Source organism: Liolophura sinensis, chromosome 6 (assembly GCF_032854445.1).
Source record: "Liolophura sinensis isolate JHLJ2023 chromosome 6, CUHK_Ljap_v2, whole genome shotgun sequence".
Taxonomy (NCBI): Eukaryota; Metazoa; Mollusca; class Polyplacophora; order Chitonida; family Chitonidae; genus Liolophura; species Liolophura sinensis.
In genome coordinates this window covers 32,888,468-32,906,171 of record NC_088300.1, presented here as the reverse complement: position 1 = coordinate 32,906,171, position 17,704 = coordinate 32,888,468, and the positions used below count along the sequence as shown (strand labels likewise).

The 17,704-nt window shown below is 37.1% G+C and overlaps 1 protein-coding gene across 2 annotated transcripts in view; it reads left to right on the top strand.

Annotated features, from left to right (window-relative positions):
* LOC135468513 (zinc finger protein 830-like) overlaps positions 1 to 15,935 on the top strand; it is a 32,741-nt gene extending 16,806 nt beyond the window's left edge. The window contains exons 10-11 of one of the 2 annotated variants that reach the window (XR_010444231.1): positions 777 to 883; positions 1,540 to 1,581. Coding sequence is in view for 1 of the 2 variants with exons in the window: in XM_064746801.1 (XP_064602871.1) it covers positions 15,246 to 15,371; positions 15,671 to 15,865 (321 nt within the window). In the remaining variant the exon portion in view is untranslated. Of the gene's footprint in view, positions 1 to 776; positions 884 to 1,539; positions 1,582 to 15,245; positions 15,372 to 15,670 lie in introns of those variants that run through there. The other variant, XM_064746801.1, reaches the window with a different exon arrangement.
* The last annotated feature ends 1,769 nt before the right edge of the window (positions 15,936 to 17,704 follow it).

Below are 17,704 nucleotides of genomic sequence, written 5' to 3'. Positions count from 1 at the left end.
TAATGAGAAAAAAAGTGACGATTTCACTCTACGTAATAGTTAACTCATTCTAAAACTAGCGTGCCAAGGATGCTTTTATACGCTTTCATTCTAAGTTTCTTAAATTATACACTGAGTGTAAGACTCGTGTTTACAATTTTGTACACTGCATTCAGTATTTCTGACCATACTTGTATGGTATTTGGCTTCACCGGGTCTAACATACTCACCGAATTTGATTGGATGGCGTGGATAGAGTATCAGTTGTCTTCTCCGCATCACTGGAAAGTGATGACTGCTTTTCTCTTCCATGTTGCCAATTCTTATTGCCATTTTACTATTATTGAAGTTCAAAAATTTGACTACATGTACACGCATTCGTTGTGATTTATTTTCTACATCTGAGCAGGTAACACTTCTCAGACGTCCAGCAATGTGAAAGCTGCAACGCTTGCCTATAACTCGTTCTGAATTATGTCATGTCCTTCGGTTTAGACTGAACTCTGAAACCTAAACATACAAAATGCCAGCTTCCAAACGTGGGCCATACTCACTTCGAGACGAAAAGGTCAAAGAAGGCTTTTGAAGTCTGCAGCTTTGTAGTTTGACATGGATACAAATATTACGCAGCTGGAATATAGTTTTGTAAAGGATTCTAACTAAGTTGTCTTCCCGACAAAGACGTCAATCACAAGAATGTGCATCAGGTGCAAGGCCGATGTAATGGGCACTGTTTAATCACCATTTTGTTGATCATGTATGCAATAATATGCACCGTATATCATATTTACTTCCAGCTCAAAGCAGTAACATGATTCTGATGAACTTTGATGAAACCTGCGTGACGATGATGAACAATATGATCCATAAGAACATCGAGTCAGTCTTCCAGTACATTGCTATGGTGAGATCAATGTATTGAACCACTAAAACAATATAGCCCCTGTTTATTGGTTTGTTTGCTTTTTGTTCTGGTTTTCCAAACGTCTCCTGCGTCACGAATGACATTTGGAAATATGTATTCAGGAGAATTCAACAAATCTTTCCAACATTACCCTTTGCCCATCTAAGATTTTCCATGAAAAAGATCCTTTCCTAATATGAGAGGGACTCCTCGCGTTCATGTCCAACGCAGTTCTGCTAAAGGGTAAGGATCCCATGGCAGCTTATTGGGAAAAATGATTCTATGTACTTTAAGGACAGGATTCTAAACTTTCTTGGTTCAAATTCGTTGCAACATTTAAATGTCATGATGGTCGATGTACTTTAGGCGATTATTGAGAACAACCATTTTATCAGATCCCAAGTTAATATCTTTAGCTGGGTCTTGCTGGATATGCAGTCGGGTTTTAGTTTGAAAATTGGTCATATTTCTTTGTTGGTGGAAAGTTTCAGTGTTTTCACGAGATCATATTTACTTCCAATGAGCGCGCTCGAGAGTACAAATATCCAGTGAAGTCACGGGTTCTTCTACGCCGTAAAATAAGTTAAAAAATCTTGAATGCGGCGTAAAATTACAACAATCAATCCAGTTAACCTATTTCACTATTTGTCTCCCAGGCTGCTTTCTTCAGACGTCACAACGTGGACATTGTAGGAATGTCTCTCATGTACAACTCCTGGGCCAGAATGAAGCTGAACTCTGCCAAAATGATGATGATGTACCTGGTGAAACGTGGAGCTACCATTCAATTCAAGGACATCATGGTAAGCAACGTTTTAAATCGCTAGTGAACTACCCTTCAGTGGCTGTATTTTACATTTAGAACTCTTCGTTGCTAAGAAGTAGAAAGCTGTTCTGCATTCTTAATTTTAAATAATGTAATAAATTATGCAGCAATAAGAAATGCATTCATCTGTCAATGATGGCATAGAACTTGTGGCCGTCAGAACCTACCCGGATCAGTCTGTTCCATTCCATAAATTGTCTTCAAAAATTAAATTCGTTCAAATAAACATGAACGAATGAAAATAATTTTTAGAAACCCGCCGAGACGATGTGGAGCGGTCCTGAACAGCCTCTTAAGACCACATTGACCATTGAGAAGGAGATGATGACTATGATCACGGACCTGAGCAAACACGCCATGGAACACGCAGACACCCACGTAAGTTTGGTGGTGTTCAAGGGGCTAAAGTCACAAAGTGAGTTTTGAATGAAGTGAAAATTGTAAAAGGTATTACGGTGAATGGTAATGGTAAATTTGTCTTTTGACACTCATTTGATGTTATAATTTTAAATCCTATGAGAACCGAGAATATGCACTTGAATCTGAGTTAATTTCAAATTCGGATCTTCGTCGACTGTTGTATTGTTTGTACGAAGATATATAGTGGCGGAGCTGATAGTATAAATGACTTTGGAAGTACTGGACCTTTTAGTGAGCCAAAGCATTCTGTTGTACGTATAACAACGCCATCGTATTCGGTTCCATTAGTTTTACTGTGCAGTTTACTGGATTCACCACAGTTTGATAAATTGGGACTGCACATTCAAATAAAAATCCTGATTGTTCTGGCAGAGCCTTAAACGAGGAGAATATCCATGTACCCAGTGATGTGGGGTAGTTTTCCCCAAATCTGCTCGGTTTCCTCCACGCAAAACCCCACAAAACGTCAAGTGAATAATTAATGATGCGCTAAATATCCATGAAATAGATTAACGAGAATTCATATAAGCGTTTCCTGAATGCTTTTAAAACTTTATCTTTTTTCTTAATGTAAGGCATCGAACTAAATATAATACGATGATATACTGTGCTGAGTTTTAGGGTATGGCGGTGGCCAAGGTGCGGAAAGCTTTATTTTCTGTCAACTCTACGATGTTTGGCTTCATGGTTGTACATTTTTTATAACAAACGTGAAGACAAAAATGTATCAAGACAAACTAATCCTGTTTTATTTCATTTATTCAATTAGAGTAAGCATTATGATTTTTTGTTTTTACAGTTGATGGCCTTCGTGGAACAGAATTTGGTGACCCAGCAGGCTGACTACATCTTTGAAGCCGCATCTTACATCACAAAATTAGAGAAGGGTGGTCTTAAATTGGGTCTCTCCGCCATGAACATGCAGATGGTCAAGAAGTACAAGGAATTCAAGGATTGTGAAAGCGACGCCGAGAAATATAAGTGGAACTATTAAGCAGTAAATGCTGCCGTTCAGATCTGACTTTTGTAATCTCCGGTTGACTTTTTGTTGTTAACGTCATCAATTGATAAGTATTCAACCATATTACATAAACTCACAGGTTGTTCTGTATCAAGGTTATACTGTCTATACGTTCACAGAGTTGCTGATATGTGAAGGTCACGCAATCCCGTCCTCTGTTAGGTTTTACCTTTCAAGATTTTCAGCTGATTACTGACAGGCAGTCCAAAACTGTTGATCCAATTACTGCCAATGAGCAAGACGTGATACTGCTGTGTGTCGACAAAAATGTCATCTATTTTAAATAAATTCACAGCTGCTTTGATGTCTATTCTTGCACATTTGTTGACAAATAAAGACCACCTACGAGCATTTAACTCCTGCGTTTGATTTTACTTATTCCATCGACCGAAACCTCCAGCTATCGCAAATGTTGGTAACTCCGTTTTGCGGTGGGTTACTGATCATTTTGCTCTGAAATTAAACTAGCCCAATTAAACTTTGGGTGAACATAGTTTACTGTGTCAGTTTTCTCAGAAAGAAGTATTAATTAAGTGTTGAACTGTTTGAGTATAGAACTGTCCTGGTGATGTTCTGATGCCCCACAGAAGGTTCCATTGATTGACAATCGTGCATTATGGAAGTGTTATATTTTTATTGAATTACCGAGAAATGCAATTCTTTGTTTGAAAAATATTGACTTGCTTTCTCAGTGTTTCGAAACTTGGTTTTCGCCATAACCCATAGTCCTTGGATCACCAATCCGCTAAAAATAAGTAAATACATTAAAATTGATTTCGGACTGACTTTTAACACAGTTTTGGGCATCTGCGTGAAAAGCATTAATTAATTATTAGTTGTCTAACTTCAAGGAGAATCTTTGGATCTTGCTAGCTCAGATTTTTAAACCACTAGCGACTATCAAGGATCTGACCGATGATTTCGCTTGTTCGAATCCAGCTGTGGGTGTTTCGGTTGCGATTTTAAAGTAGAACTTTTGCCAGGCAGAAATATACGTGACGGGCGATTCCTGCCAAAACTACCCATTAAAATTGTGAACCCCGAGGGCGTTAATACAACAATGTAGTCGTGGAAGAAGCATTCTCCATTAACGTTAGATCAACTGAGGGATGATGCTCTTGGGCTGTATAGTTTCCCAAAAGTCATTCTGGTGTATTATAATAAAAAAACTACTTTAGTACATCCGTTAAACGTGTAAACATGTGACGTGTTTACGAAGTAAACATGTGATATTTACTATGTAGACAGGTCAAATGTTTACCACAGTAAACTTCATTACATGTTTACCGTCTTTTACATGAAATATTAAACATGAGTCATGTTTATCTGACTGCTTGTTTTACATAAAAATATCCACTACATTACAATTTAAACATAAAAATACACCTCTGTATAGTTTCAATTAGAACACTAATTTTTATAGACTGACGAACAGATATGATCACCATATTGGTCGAAGACAATTGGTCGACGAATTGGAGAACAGTAGGCTACACAAATAGCCACACACTTGTGTCCGAGTCTGCCGCTTTTTGTGTAAAATGCTCTGCGAAGTGTGAGAGCGGGGCAAAAATTCCCTGTCCAAGGTCGCGTTAGAGCCCACATTCTGTGTGCCACAGTGCTTGAAAAAAGCTCCTCGAACAACTCGGTCATGGTGCCCTTCTTCCAGATTCTTTTATATGATCATCAACTATATTATTTATTTCTAGATAACTTGAGTAACCTATGGTTATGAGTGAAGCTAGGACAGTGTATTTATTTATTAGTATTTATTAATTTATTGGATTGAATAATAGGCGTTCATAATGTTTTTGTGTGTCAAATGTGATGACAACACAGAATTTGAGTCATTCTACACTAAGAGCATCTAATCAGTTGAAATAAAATCAATTGAATAAATTGAAATCTCTATGCTGTAGTTTCTTACATGTTTCATATGGGTAAATGAAACTGGGTAGAGCCATGATGAAACCACATCCCTTTGCCAGATAAGTGAAAACCTCCCAGACATAAAGCCACAGCCAGCCGGGCGGAACTTGGATTCGAACTCTTCACTTCACTGTTTTTTGAAGGTCGAAGGCCTATTGTACACACTATAACCTTTAAAGTTAGATAAGTGATGGGTTAATGTTCTTAGGCTATAGTTGTCCAAAAGTGTGTTAAAAGTCAATCCAGATCTATTCATGTATTACTTATTTTATTTCATCGGTGATAAAAGGACAATGGTTTACATCGAAAACTGACGCTTCAAGCAATGAGCCCGCGAGGATCCCACTAGGATAATTTAGTCTTGACACCAGAAAGACAAGGTGATGGAAAGTAGAGAATTGCAGTTCTCAGTAGGAAACAACTGAGGATGGAATTACCAGTATTTAGCACACAATCAGATAGTGATGGTATTTACTAATGGAATAAGTAAAATCAAGCAAAGAATTTAAATTCAAGAACTAAATTTTTATTTGTCAGCAATCTTTGTACGTATTTTACAGAGAATTTTATACTTAAACTTATGAGTATTTTGTTCAAATACAGTTGAATTTCTTGCTCATTGGTTTTTAATTCTTAGGTTAACAGTTGGAAATCTTGACAAGTAAAACCCTACATAAAGTGAACATGATTATGTGAGCTTCACATATCATAACTCAAAGAACGCATATACAGCATAACCTTGATACAGAACAACCTGTGAGTTTATGTAATATGGTTGAATACTGATCAATGGATGACGTTAACAACAAAAAGTCAACCGGAGATTACAAAAGTCAGATCTGAACGGCAGCATTTACTGCTTAATAGTTCCACTTATATTTCTCGGCGTCGCTTTCACAATCCTTGAATTCCTTGTACTTCTTGACCATCTGCATGTTCATGGCGGAGAGACCCAATTTAGGACCACCCTTGTCTAATTTTGTCATGTAAGAAGCGGCTTCAAAGATGTAGTCAGCCTGCTGGGTCACCAAATTCTGTTCCACGAAGGCCATCAACTGTAAAAACAAAGAAACATAACACTTGCTTTAACCGAATAAATAAAATACTCAGTATTACCTTGTGACCGTTCTCCTTTTGAACTGTTGTTATTGATATATTTTTCATCGGTATATTCAAGTTTGCTCATAAAGATCGACAACGATCGATCTGTTCAAGCACTGTATAACGCAGAGAATTACTTTTCGCACTTTGGCCACAAACGTACTACAAAACTGAGTATCATATATCCTCTTTAATACAGCATTCAGTAAGTTGTCTTCCATGTCATTCTAAAACATTTAGTTCATTCGCTACCATAAATGCAATATTCAATGTACTTTGCACATCACAACTTAAAAGCATCGAGGAAGCACTCTTATATAAATTGTGATCCATTTATGTAGAATATAGTTTATTGTTTGGTGCTTTAATATCTTATCACCTGACTACCCTCAAGTTTATGGGTTGAAGGGTACCGAGCGGATCCCAGGAGACACTACCATACATCGTCTTGTACTTGACAATCTTTCTGGTTTAATCCCTCGTCAGAACAACTTTAAGATAGAGTCGAATCTGCCATTTGAATTGACCATGTCCTGGTATAGGCTCTCAACAGAAGCCCTTAGTCCTCTGGGTCAGCGAACCCCCTCACCCTCTCAGCCCTTTCTAAATTACGCGCACAAATCATAGTAACGGAATACGTCTTGACATGGTTATATCTCTAACAGTTTACTTTGACCCACAAGAAAATCCAGCTGAATCAAAAACTTACCAATCCTATATGTTTTATAAGCATATAGCATTTTTCTGAGACAGACCATCCAAAAAACAATTGCTCAACTAACTTAAGTCAGAATTTACAACGTGATTTAAAAGATTGTCTCAAGGACTTAAACTTGAGTGTTATGTTGAGACAAATCTACCATAAATTATTAATCCACATTAGTTTCCAAAGCACAATTTCCTAATGAATTCAAAAATTTTGACTTCATTCAAAACTCGCTTTGTGAATTTAGCCCCTTGAACACCACCAAACTTACGTGGGCGTCTGAGTGTTCCATGGCGTGCTTGCTCAGGTCCTTGATCATAGTCATCATCTCCTTCTCAATGGTCAGTGTCGTCTTAAGAGACTGTTCAGGACCGCTCCACATCGTCTCGGCGGGTTTCTAAACATTATTCTTATTCGTTTATGTTAAAGACATTTTATTAAATGGAATAGTCTAAATAATAACTTGTCGTGTTATTTTTAGATAAATATAAGATGACAAGACAGCATTTTGGGTTATCTAGACCAATGACGTCTAATACATAGGGGTTAACATCACTGCACTTGTTCAGCTAGGTGATGCCAGGGGATGTCGAAGTTACTGCTGTCGAATGAACACTTAGAATAAAACGTTTAACTGAAGTAAATTAACTTGACTTACTGGTTATGTGTTACTATCAAACTGTCATCGCTGATCTGGTTTCATTCTCCATGCAATAGTTTTTTTTATGTTCTTTGAACATTTTTTTTACTTACTTTCACGAATTATTCCTCCACCGAAAAAAAATTCGAATTCCTAATGCTGTAATTTCGGACTTTACTTACATGTCAAGAATTCAGAAGAGTTAATTTCTATCGGTCAGCCACTCACCATGACGTCCCTTGAAGTGTATGGTAGCTCCACGTTTCACCAGGTACATCATCATCATTTTGGCAGAGTTCAGCTTCATTCTGGCCCAGGAGTTGTACATGAGAGACATTCCTACAATGTCCACGTTGTGACGTCTGAAGAAAGTAGCCTGGAAGACAAATGGTGAAGTTCGTTAACTGGGTTCATTGCTGCAAATTACGCCTTATTCAACATTTTTCACTGCGTAGATGAATTTGTGATATCATTGGTCACTTGGTCTCTATGACAGTTCATTAAACATGCAATATGAACATGTGAAAACCGAAATGTCTGATTAACAGAAACTAGAAACAATGTTCAATCTGAAAGTCGGCATTCATAGCAACTCACAGATATAAACCGGGAATTAAAAATAAAATTAAAAATAAAATGGGTAAAATGGTTTGCGCTCAGTAATCGTTTGAATTACATCGATTATCATGAAATTACGATATATTATCGAAGAAAAATATAAAATCTTTTCCATTTGGAACAAAGAAGTATCATTGGCAATACTGCACAAGGCATAGGCAATGTGTGGAGAATCAAACAGTATCTCAAAATGGATCGCTATGTTCTTTTCAGAGAAAACCTTGTAGAATAGCTAAATGATAATTCGGAAGGGATTTGTTGATTTCTCCTACCCTCATTTTTGAAACTTTCCCTCTTAACACCGGAGGCATTCCACGAAATGCAGAGGTCTTACCATAGCAATGTACTGGAAGACTGACTCGATGTTCTTATGGATCATATTGTTCATCATCGTCACGCAGGTTTCATCAAAGTTCATCAGAATCATGTTACTGCCCTGATCTGAAAGCAAACATGACAACACTTGATTAACACCCTAGCTGCTTAATATCTGTTTCAATGTCAGCAGCTACAATTTTCAAGAGCCTGTTTTGACCTTTTGGTCTTGAAATTAGTATGACTCAGACTTACACGCTGACAACTTCCACATTTCTGTTTCAGGATTGTAAGTGAAACAAAGGACATGATAGAATCCAGAATCATATTTTGCAGTTTTATGGTCTTGGACGGCTGTAGACCCTATATTCCCGAATACCTATATTCTCGACTATAATGAAATCAAGCGTTAAAATGGAGTGGAATCTTTAAACTTCAAATCTATACCATAACTTAAGAATTTATACACACTGACCATCAGCCATCATAACTTCGTCATCATCCATGTAACCTCTTCCAAACACACAAGCAAACAGACAGACGGTCACCAGAACGACAGCCTTCATCTTGGCAAAGTTTCAGAACTAGGTATGGACGATCTTGAAGCTGGTGAAGTTTATGTAACTGAGATATTCTGGGTCCGTATTTATACTACGAGTTTATCTGTTGTTGACCAGAATCAGACAGTGCTGCAGATTATGTTGTTGTCTTAGTGATTTAATTATTAATTCCAGTGGACTTGAGCCAGAGCTTTACCAGTAACTTACATAATAGGGTTAGAGATAACAAATTGCCACTTGACTGAATTCTAGACATTGTGAAGCATAATAAACCCATAGATTTGGTAATATGTGTGCAAAATTGGGTTGTAAATCTATACATCTAGGGTTGGGAACAAAACCTCAAATGATACTTTAGAGTGCTTTTAGTTGTTGTTTAATTTTGACGATATATTGCCAAGCACAATGACACTCTGAGCACTCATTTGGATATCATAATGTTTTGTGAAATAACATATCACAGTTTTCAAAAGCCTATAGGGGACCTTGGTAATGAATGTACTGGAATCTCGAGCAGAAATCCATTGACACACATAGAATCATTTTGTTAATCAGAGACGATTTTACAGAAACTAACTCCTTTCAAAATGTTTCGTAGACAAATAAAGGAAGTTTCTATGAAGATGTCCTAAAAGCCATCTTTTTTATCCTACTTTAAATTCATTTTATTACACAGCGGAAACTCCAGAAATAAAAAATGAAAAGAAAGTAGTTTTGGATATAGTTTTGCACCGACTTAGTCACATCATTTACGTTGACTCCTAAGCATATCTGTTTATAAAATCTCGCTTGACATTACTGCTACATGCTTATTCATAAAATAGCAAAATTTTAAATGTGTACAGAGGGACAGTTGTAATTTGTACATTATGTAAACAGGGATTTTGTTAGATGTTATCCTGCTTTTGGAATCTACGAGCACTGAGGCTCTGAAAATTTCCTTGATGATATGTGTGCATGCTACAAAACTATTGTTTAATCCTTTCACCAATGTGGTCGCTGTGAGTTCAAGTCCAGCTCATGCTGACTCCTCTCCGTCCTAACGTGGGACCTAACCGCTGCCCGGTTGTCTCCCACCATAATGCTGCCCACTGTCGTATAAGTGAAAAATTCCTGAGTACGGTGTAAACACCAATCAAATAAATAAATAAATAAATAAAAACATTATTGGTGAAATATCCTATTCATTCAACCATATGACCAGTGTAGTGCTAATTCATTAAGCGGTCCGAATGAGCACGCTTTATCACCACTTGTGTTCTACTGCTTGCGATAAACAAACTTGGTTTCTTGATTGCATTAGTAATTCAAAAGATACAATTCAAGACTTGAAGCTGTACTGCACTTAATGCGTTTGCTGTGACGTCACGCTATTGTCTGCGCAGTTATATTTTCAAGAATCCACGCTTGCGATGTTTGTGGTTTGAGTGGTGTTGGGTGAGATGGATCACAAACACACAAGGCTGTCAAAAAATTGTCAATATCCCACTCAGCTATCCGGGAAGACCATGCATCCTTCTTCTTTTTGACGAAATTAAACGTTTGTTGAGACGTCGATTCTTTGTCTAACCGATCATGAGAATGTTATATATGAAAGGTCAATGTGAAATTCATTTTCTAACAGTTTCGTTCTTCATTTCATATACACCAAAGGTTACCAGTGTGAGAAAAGGCAGTGTAGCGTCACCAATTCTCTTCGGAACAATACATGAACAGTAGGTGAACCGGTGAGCCTAATTTGTGGCATTCTGATTACGAACATGGCTATCTCGAGGCCTGCTTGTGTCAGTGTGACAGAGATTGTATAATCTACAATCACACTTCCCTTGATCATATGTAAGCTTAAATCAATTCAGATTTACTTTCCCGCATAACTAATCATAGACCGAGTCCATAATCTTACACACCCAGTAGTAATCTATACATATTTACAACCAACTGAACTCCCCGGTGGCTAAAAGCTCTAACGCTGTTGCACTAAAACTTTATGTAACATTGTCACAAAAGATCAACCATGCTTCGCATATATTCCACTGCAAATAATATGGCTCAGACGGCACGAAAGAGCATTCATTGACGCTAATTGTGATGTTTTGTATTATTTATTTAAAATGAAACCGAGCGATTCTTGAAAAAGAATCGATAGTTTTTAAGTCACCACAAACACGTTTAATTACCGGGCCGCGTCGATTCTTTTTCAAGAATCAGCTGTCGCGAGTTGTTTCTCCACTACATAAATGTTTAACATGTTTAATACATACAGAGGAAATTCACCGTTATCTGAATTTACTCTGACTTTATCCATCAATCTGCCCGGCCTGTGTGTACTTGACTCTTGACATGATTGTAGTCTGTGTCGTTATCTATCATATGTGCTAACACATAGGTAAACAGACAGGGATTTACTAGGGCCCGGACACAGCTGATGTGGGTCGGTGTGCCCGAATATCGGGTTCATGTCGGTTACAAGAGAGGTGTGACATGGGTCAGTGCTAAAGCTGACCAGGTTAAATGGCTACAAGCTACAGAGAAAGCCGGGAGGAAGTGGTCTGATGCTGGATAAAGTTCACCTGCGCTATAGCTGCACGATATAATTATTGATCCCACTAAGCATTGAACGCTTGTCATCTATAAGATATATGCATACACTGTTACTTAAATTTACAAATTTGCATAAATTACAATCAAATTTAACTTCTTTTGTATATTAACCGATCTCATTGATCACTGAGCTTTGGTGACAATAGGCGATGTTCGTAGGACAGTTTGGACAGTCTAATGGTTTTCCCCCCAAGAATGTCTATATGTCACAAAGGGAAAAGTTCGTCAGTAACTTACTTGCGTTCGGTGGTTCCCCAGGAACCACTGTGGTTTTCTCGACCAAATAAAAATGACCATGAGTATGGCGATAACTAAAAACCAAAACAATAAATAAATATATATTTATAGTCTAATCGAATAATGCGCATTCATGAATGCAATGTGATGATATCATATTAATAATTTTTTTAACAAAACGGCTGTTTTAGAATTAAAGACTTTATCTTTCTGAATACATATAAAACATGCTATATTAAGATTTTTGCTTTGCCTAGTGATATTGCGTTAAAATCTGTTAATAAATATGCTTTATATTTTGTTCCTTGTGAATCCCTTTGACGCCATATACAGGTACAGGTACATTTAGTACCCTCAAAAAAATCGATGTGTTAATTTTACCAGCAAGTCTGTTGGCTGAGTGATGCTAGAATGTATTTTGTTATTATAACACACTATTGTGTCATATTCAACATGATATCCTGTTAGTCTAATGAAATCTTTATGCAGAATTAAATAGAATATGTTAGTTATATTTAACACAGCAATCTGCTGCAATAACAGAATATATTCTAGCATCACCACGACAAAAGACTTTCTGTGAAAATCAACAAATTCATTTTTTGAGTGTATGAGTCTTTGCAAGCTGCTATAAGTCTTAAGATATAATATCGTAATTTCCAACAAAGCAAGTTTCACAACCTTGACGGAGCATTGGCACTAAACTACGACTGAAAATACTTTGTACAAACTCTTAAAACTAATTACGTATCATTCAAGATTTTGTTCCGAAAGAAGAAAGTTTTATTTGGTCTATACCTTTACGGAAAAATGTAGTGGCTAATTTGTGATATACACCATTATGGCGAGTGGTTTGGTATACTCTTAAAAAGTTTTAGAATTCGGTCAGGCGACAAAGTTCAGCTTGCGTCCCACTGGAATTAACTATTAAATCACTAAGACAACAACATAATCTGCAGCACTGCCTGATTCTGGTCAACAACAGATAAACTCGTAGTATAAATACGGACCCAGAATATCTCAGTTACATAAACTTCACCAGCTTCAAGATCGTCCATACCTAGTTCTGAAACTTTGCCAAGATGAAGGCTGTCGTTCTGGTGACCGTCTGTCTGTTTGCTTGTGTGTTTGGAAGAGGTTACATGGATGATGACGAAGTTATGATGGCTGATGGTAAGTGTATATGCTATTCTTAGGTAAGGTGCTGATATGAAATTTATTGATTTGACAGCATTCTTAGGCTTTATTTTCCCCAACTTCAGCATATAGCATCCTTTCAGCCGTTCAAGACTATTAAAGATGCGAGACTATCAAAGCCAGTGGCCAATTACAGATGGCTGCAGTGTTTATCACTTAAATAAAACTTTGAACACGGTTTCAGAGATTATATTCCGGCCTATTCAATTAAACAACTGTGTCAGAATTTCAACTTACTGTAAAAAAAAATACGCATTTTGATCAGACTTTTAAATTTTTGAAACGGCTGTGAAATCGGTCCAGGAGCTATGCTTTTATCCAAAATAAGAAGGTCATAGAATCTCGTATTTATCAAGCCATAAGAATCAAGTCATAAACTGGAAGTGCTTAAAAAACCAAACTTAGAACAGGTCAGAACTCAAGTCGTGGTAGGTAAATTCTGGAGTAAAGAATCAGTGTACAAATTTTGAGTTTCCCAGAGCAAAACATTTAGTCGTAACTGTGTTTGAATTTTTAATTAAAGATTTAAGACGTTTGATAAACATGTTCATAGGAAGATGCATCAGTTAACTGGATGGGAAAATGAGTTTGTAAGGGATGCTATCATGCTAATAAAGTCCCCTCTCCTCCCGGAAAAGTTAATTACCACATTGTGCACCAGACGTAAGGTTAAAATAACATCCACTGTCATTCGGTATGATCACCTTCACTTTGATTATATATGCGATAATGTGAACGACGTGTCATGTCTACTTTCAGATCAGGGCAGTAACATGATTCTGATGAACTTTGATGAAACCTGCGTGACGATGATGAACAATATGATCCATAAGAACATCGAGTCAGTCTTCCAGTACATTGCTATGGTACGATTCCAGCATTGACTTGAAACCACTAAATTTTTGGCCAATGCCTGAGGCATCAAGACTGAAATGCCCAACTTATGTATTCACGTGAATTCAACAATTCTTTCCCGAATTTCCGTTATTTCCGAAAAAAATAACTTTTCGAAGAGCAATTCCCACATATTGTCTGTGGCTAATGTTATTCCTGTAAAGAGTGTGGTTCGCATTTGTGCTATACACAGAAATAATTATTCTACCCACTGAAAGAGTGATACTTCTTTAAAGTTGAATGAAATATTGTATTTGACATAATTTAGAAGACTACCAAGAATAACCGTTTGATGAGTTACCAAAGCAGATATTTATTTTACTCAGTACACAATCGGGGTTTATTTTGAACACTGGGCATATTTTTATGTATCTTACTGTTTGTCTTCCAGGCTACTTTCTTCAGACGTCACAACGTGGACATTGTAGGAATGTCTCTCATGTACAACTCCTGGGCCAGAATGAAGCTGAACTCTGCCAAAATGATGATGATGTACCTGGTGAAACGTGGAGCTACCATTCACTTCAAGGACGTCATGGTAAAAAATGTTTTTATGCGCTATCCGCCTACCCGTGAATGTCTCGCAGAATTCTTCCTTGCTAACACGTACAAATAGCTCTAACTGATTTTTCTTTTAGATTCATTGGTTTTTTGCTCTCTCATAGCCTTTCGAAACTCTTAAACTGCATTTCAGTTCAGTTAATGTTTAACGTTTATATAAAGAGTAAACTGTGTATGTCACCTCTCTGTACGATAAAGGGGGCCTCCATGGCCGGTGGGGTTAGCACGCCAGGTCGGCTCAATGACCCTAAGCCGCCCACTAATGCAGTCGCTATGAAGTCCACCTCATTCTGGCTTCCTCTTTTACATGGGAAGGTCTGGCATCAACCTACGCGTGGTCGTGGGTTTCCCCGGGCCACCGTCGTACAAGTGAAATATTATTGAGTAACGCGTAATACAATGTTACACATTTGCATGCATTACTTGGTTGCAAACATACTTTTGTGGTAATGAATATAATTAACGTAATATTGATCATAAACATGAGAGTTACTTCATCACCCTGCACTGGCGCTAGGTTAAAACCTGCCCAGCTGTCAAGTGTGATTGATATGCATAAACTTGATGTGCTAGGTTTCATCAGTCATTTTAAGATGTTGTATTGGCAAACACTGGACAATATTTGCGAATTTTCTGTGGCATTAATCGTTACCGCTTATATGAGCTGTTTTGCATTTTCTACATATATATCTCTTTTTACAGAGTGTATTAAATCTAAACATTAAATCAATTTTAGAAACCCGCCGAGACAATGTGGGCCAGTCCTGACAAGGCTCTTCAGACCACATTGACCATTGAGAAGGAGATGATGACTATGATCAAGGACCTGACTAAACACGCCATGGAACACTCAGACGCCCACGTAAGTTTCGTCACTAGGCTGAGAACGTTCCACTGAAAAAATTCAAAGCGGTTTTACCACCTGTTTAAAATCCGTTATGCTTCTCATCTGATCGAGTAACGTAATATTTAATCTTCGTTAATAAACTCTACATAAACGCATCAGCAGAACTATATATATATATATATATATATATATATATATATATATATATATATATATATATATATATATATATATATATATATACGGTTATCCTGGCAGATTTTCCGTAAAGCATCATTTATTTAATACAAGTGTTGCGATTTTTGTTTTTGCAGCTGATGGCCTTCCTGGAGCAAAATATGGCAAGCCCACAGGCTGACTACATCTTTGAGGCCGCTTCTTACATCACGAAATACCAGAAGGGTGGTGCTAAATTCGGCCTGTCTGCCATGAACATGCAAATGATCAAGAAATACAAGGAATTTAAGGACTGTGAAAGCGATGCCGAGAAGTATAAGTGGAACTATTAAAGCAGTACACGCTGCCTCTCAGATCTGAATTTGAAATCTCCCGTTAGCCGTTGTTCTTAGCTTCAACGAAGAGGGAAAACGAGTACTCATTCCTTATGAACCGGTTATTTTATATAAGCGTTATACTGCTAACGCGTTGATAGACTCTATGATGAACGTAAATTAAACATTACATTGTTTTGACTAGTTCTGCTGATGCATTTATGTAAGGTTTATTAACGAAGATTAAATATTACGTTGCTTTTTACGTGTTCTATCAACATATTCAGTTAATTGTTGAAATCAGTCCAAAGTTGACCTATTAAATGGTATCAGCCCATTTACAAAAAACGCAACATCGTTTTTCATGTGGACAAGAAAAATACTCATCAGTTTTACTTCCTTGCAAATGTTTGAGGGTTTGTTGACCAATAAAGATCACCTACGTGTACTTAATTTCTTCATTTCTTTGGTTTTCTCTCCGTGTGTACTACCCGTTTCCGAAATTAATCTTGCCCGGTTTTTGCAACGAAATTAATCTTGCCCGGTTTTTGCAACGAAATTAATCTTGCCCGGTTTTTGCAACGAAATTAATCTTGCCCGGTTTTTGCCCGGTTTTTTTATCAGCTAAAGCTGACAGCCTGTCAGGAAGGTATCATTACGTTTTGGAATGCGTCTGACGTGTATGGTACGTCGTCATAAAAGCTGTTTGCTGCCTTATTCGCGGCTGTCGTCTGCCTCTCCAAATTCACTGAGATACATTTGAAAAACGGTGTCTACAAAACTTTCATTAACTAATTGGTTAAACTTTCTTGCTTTAAGTGCAATTCGATCAAATCAAAACGGGTTCCACTCGTTGAAATAAGAATAAAACCACATCAGCTACGACAGCGTGTTGGCAAACGACCACACGTGAAATCTGGTAATTTAACCTCAGGATTTTATTTAACCTCAGGATTTTATTCGAAGTGTTCGGACATAAATTGCAATTCCCATCGACCCATTTCTTTATTGACCCGAATTCTGTTTGAGCCATGTTGCCATGAGCAGCTAACTATCATACTGTCGTCGCAATCCTGATTTTACTCACCATGTTGCAGACTTTCTTCCTGAATAAACTAAGGCCCTGAAGGTAGATTAAGCAAACCCGGAGGCAAGGCATTAGTTGCAATATTTTTGTTTTATTAAATGTGAGACAACATAGTGTTTTGAGTAATTCTAGATGAGTTATGTCTAATAAATTTAATAATTATATCTAATATATATAATAAATTATAAAAATACAAAGTGCTTGTATTTGAGTATTTAAAAGTTAAACATCGAAGATTTAAAAGTTTCCTTCAGGCGGCTATTTTAACAGATTACATATGTCATCGTGCTTAGCTTTGCTCACTAGCTTTTCAGGGTATGACATTCCAGACACACTGGCAGTTTAAAGTCACTTACGTCCAAAACTCTTCTTTTTTACATGTGGCTTTCACACACTTTTAAATCCACGATTATCACGATATACGTACATATTTAGCTGACCGGAAATGAACGATAACCGTAAACCTTAAATCACACTGACGTCACAATGAATATTCAAGCGGAGGAAAGGAGACCAAAACAAGACGGAACTTTCGATGTGCCTCGCATCGGTGGACTTTGTGAAAAATGACGATGCTTAAAGTCGTGTTTCTCTCTTACGAAACTAAAATAGAATGGCACACAGTTTGTATGTCTCTTTTATTTAAGGCATAGGTTGTATAAATGTGTTCTTTTCTTTTAAGCTATGGTGCTAGGTACTGTATATTGATATTATATATGCATTTGTATGAACAAACAGAAAAAAACCTTAACTTAGGTAAAATGACAATA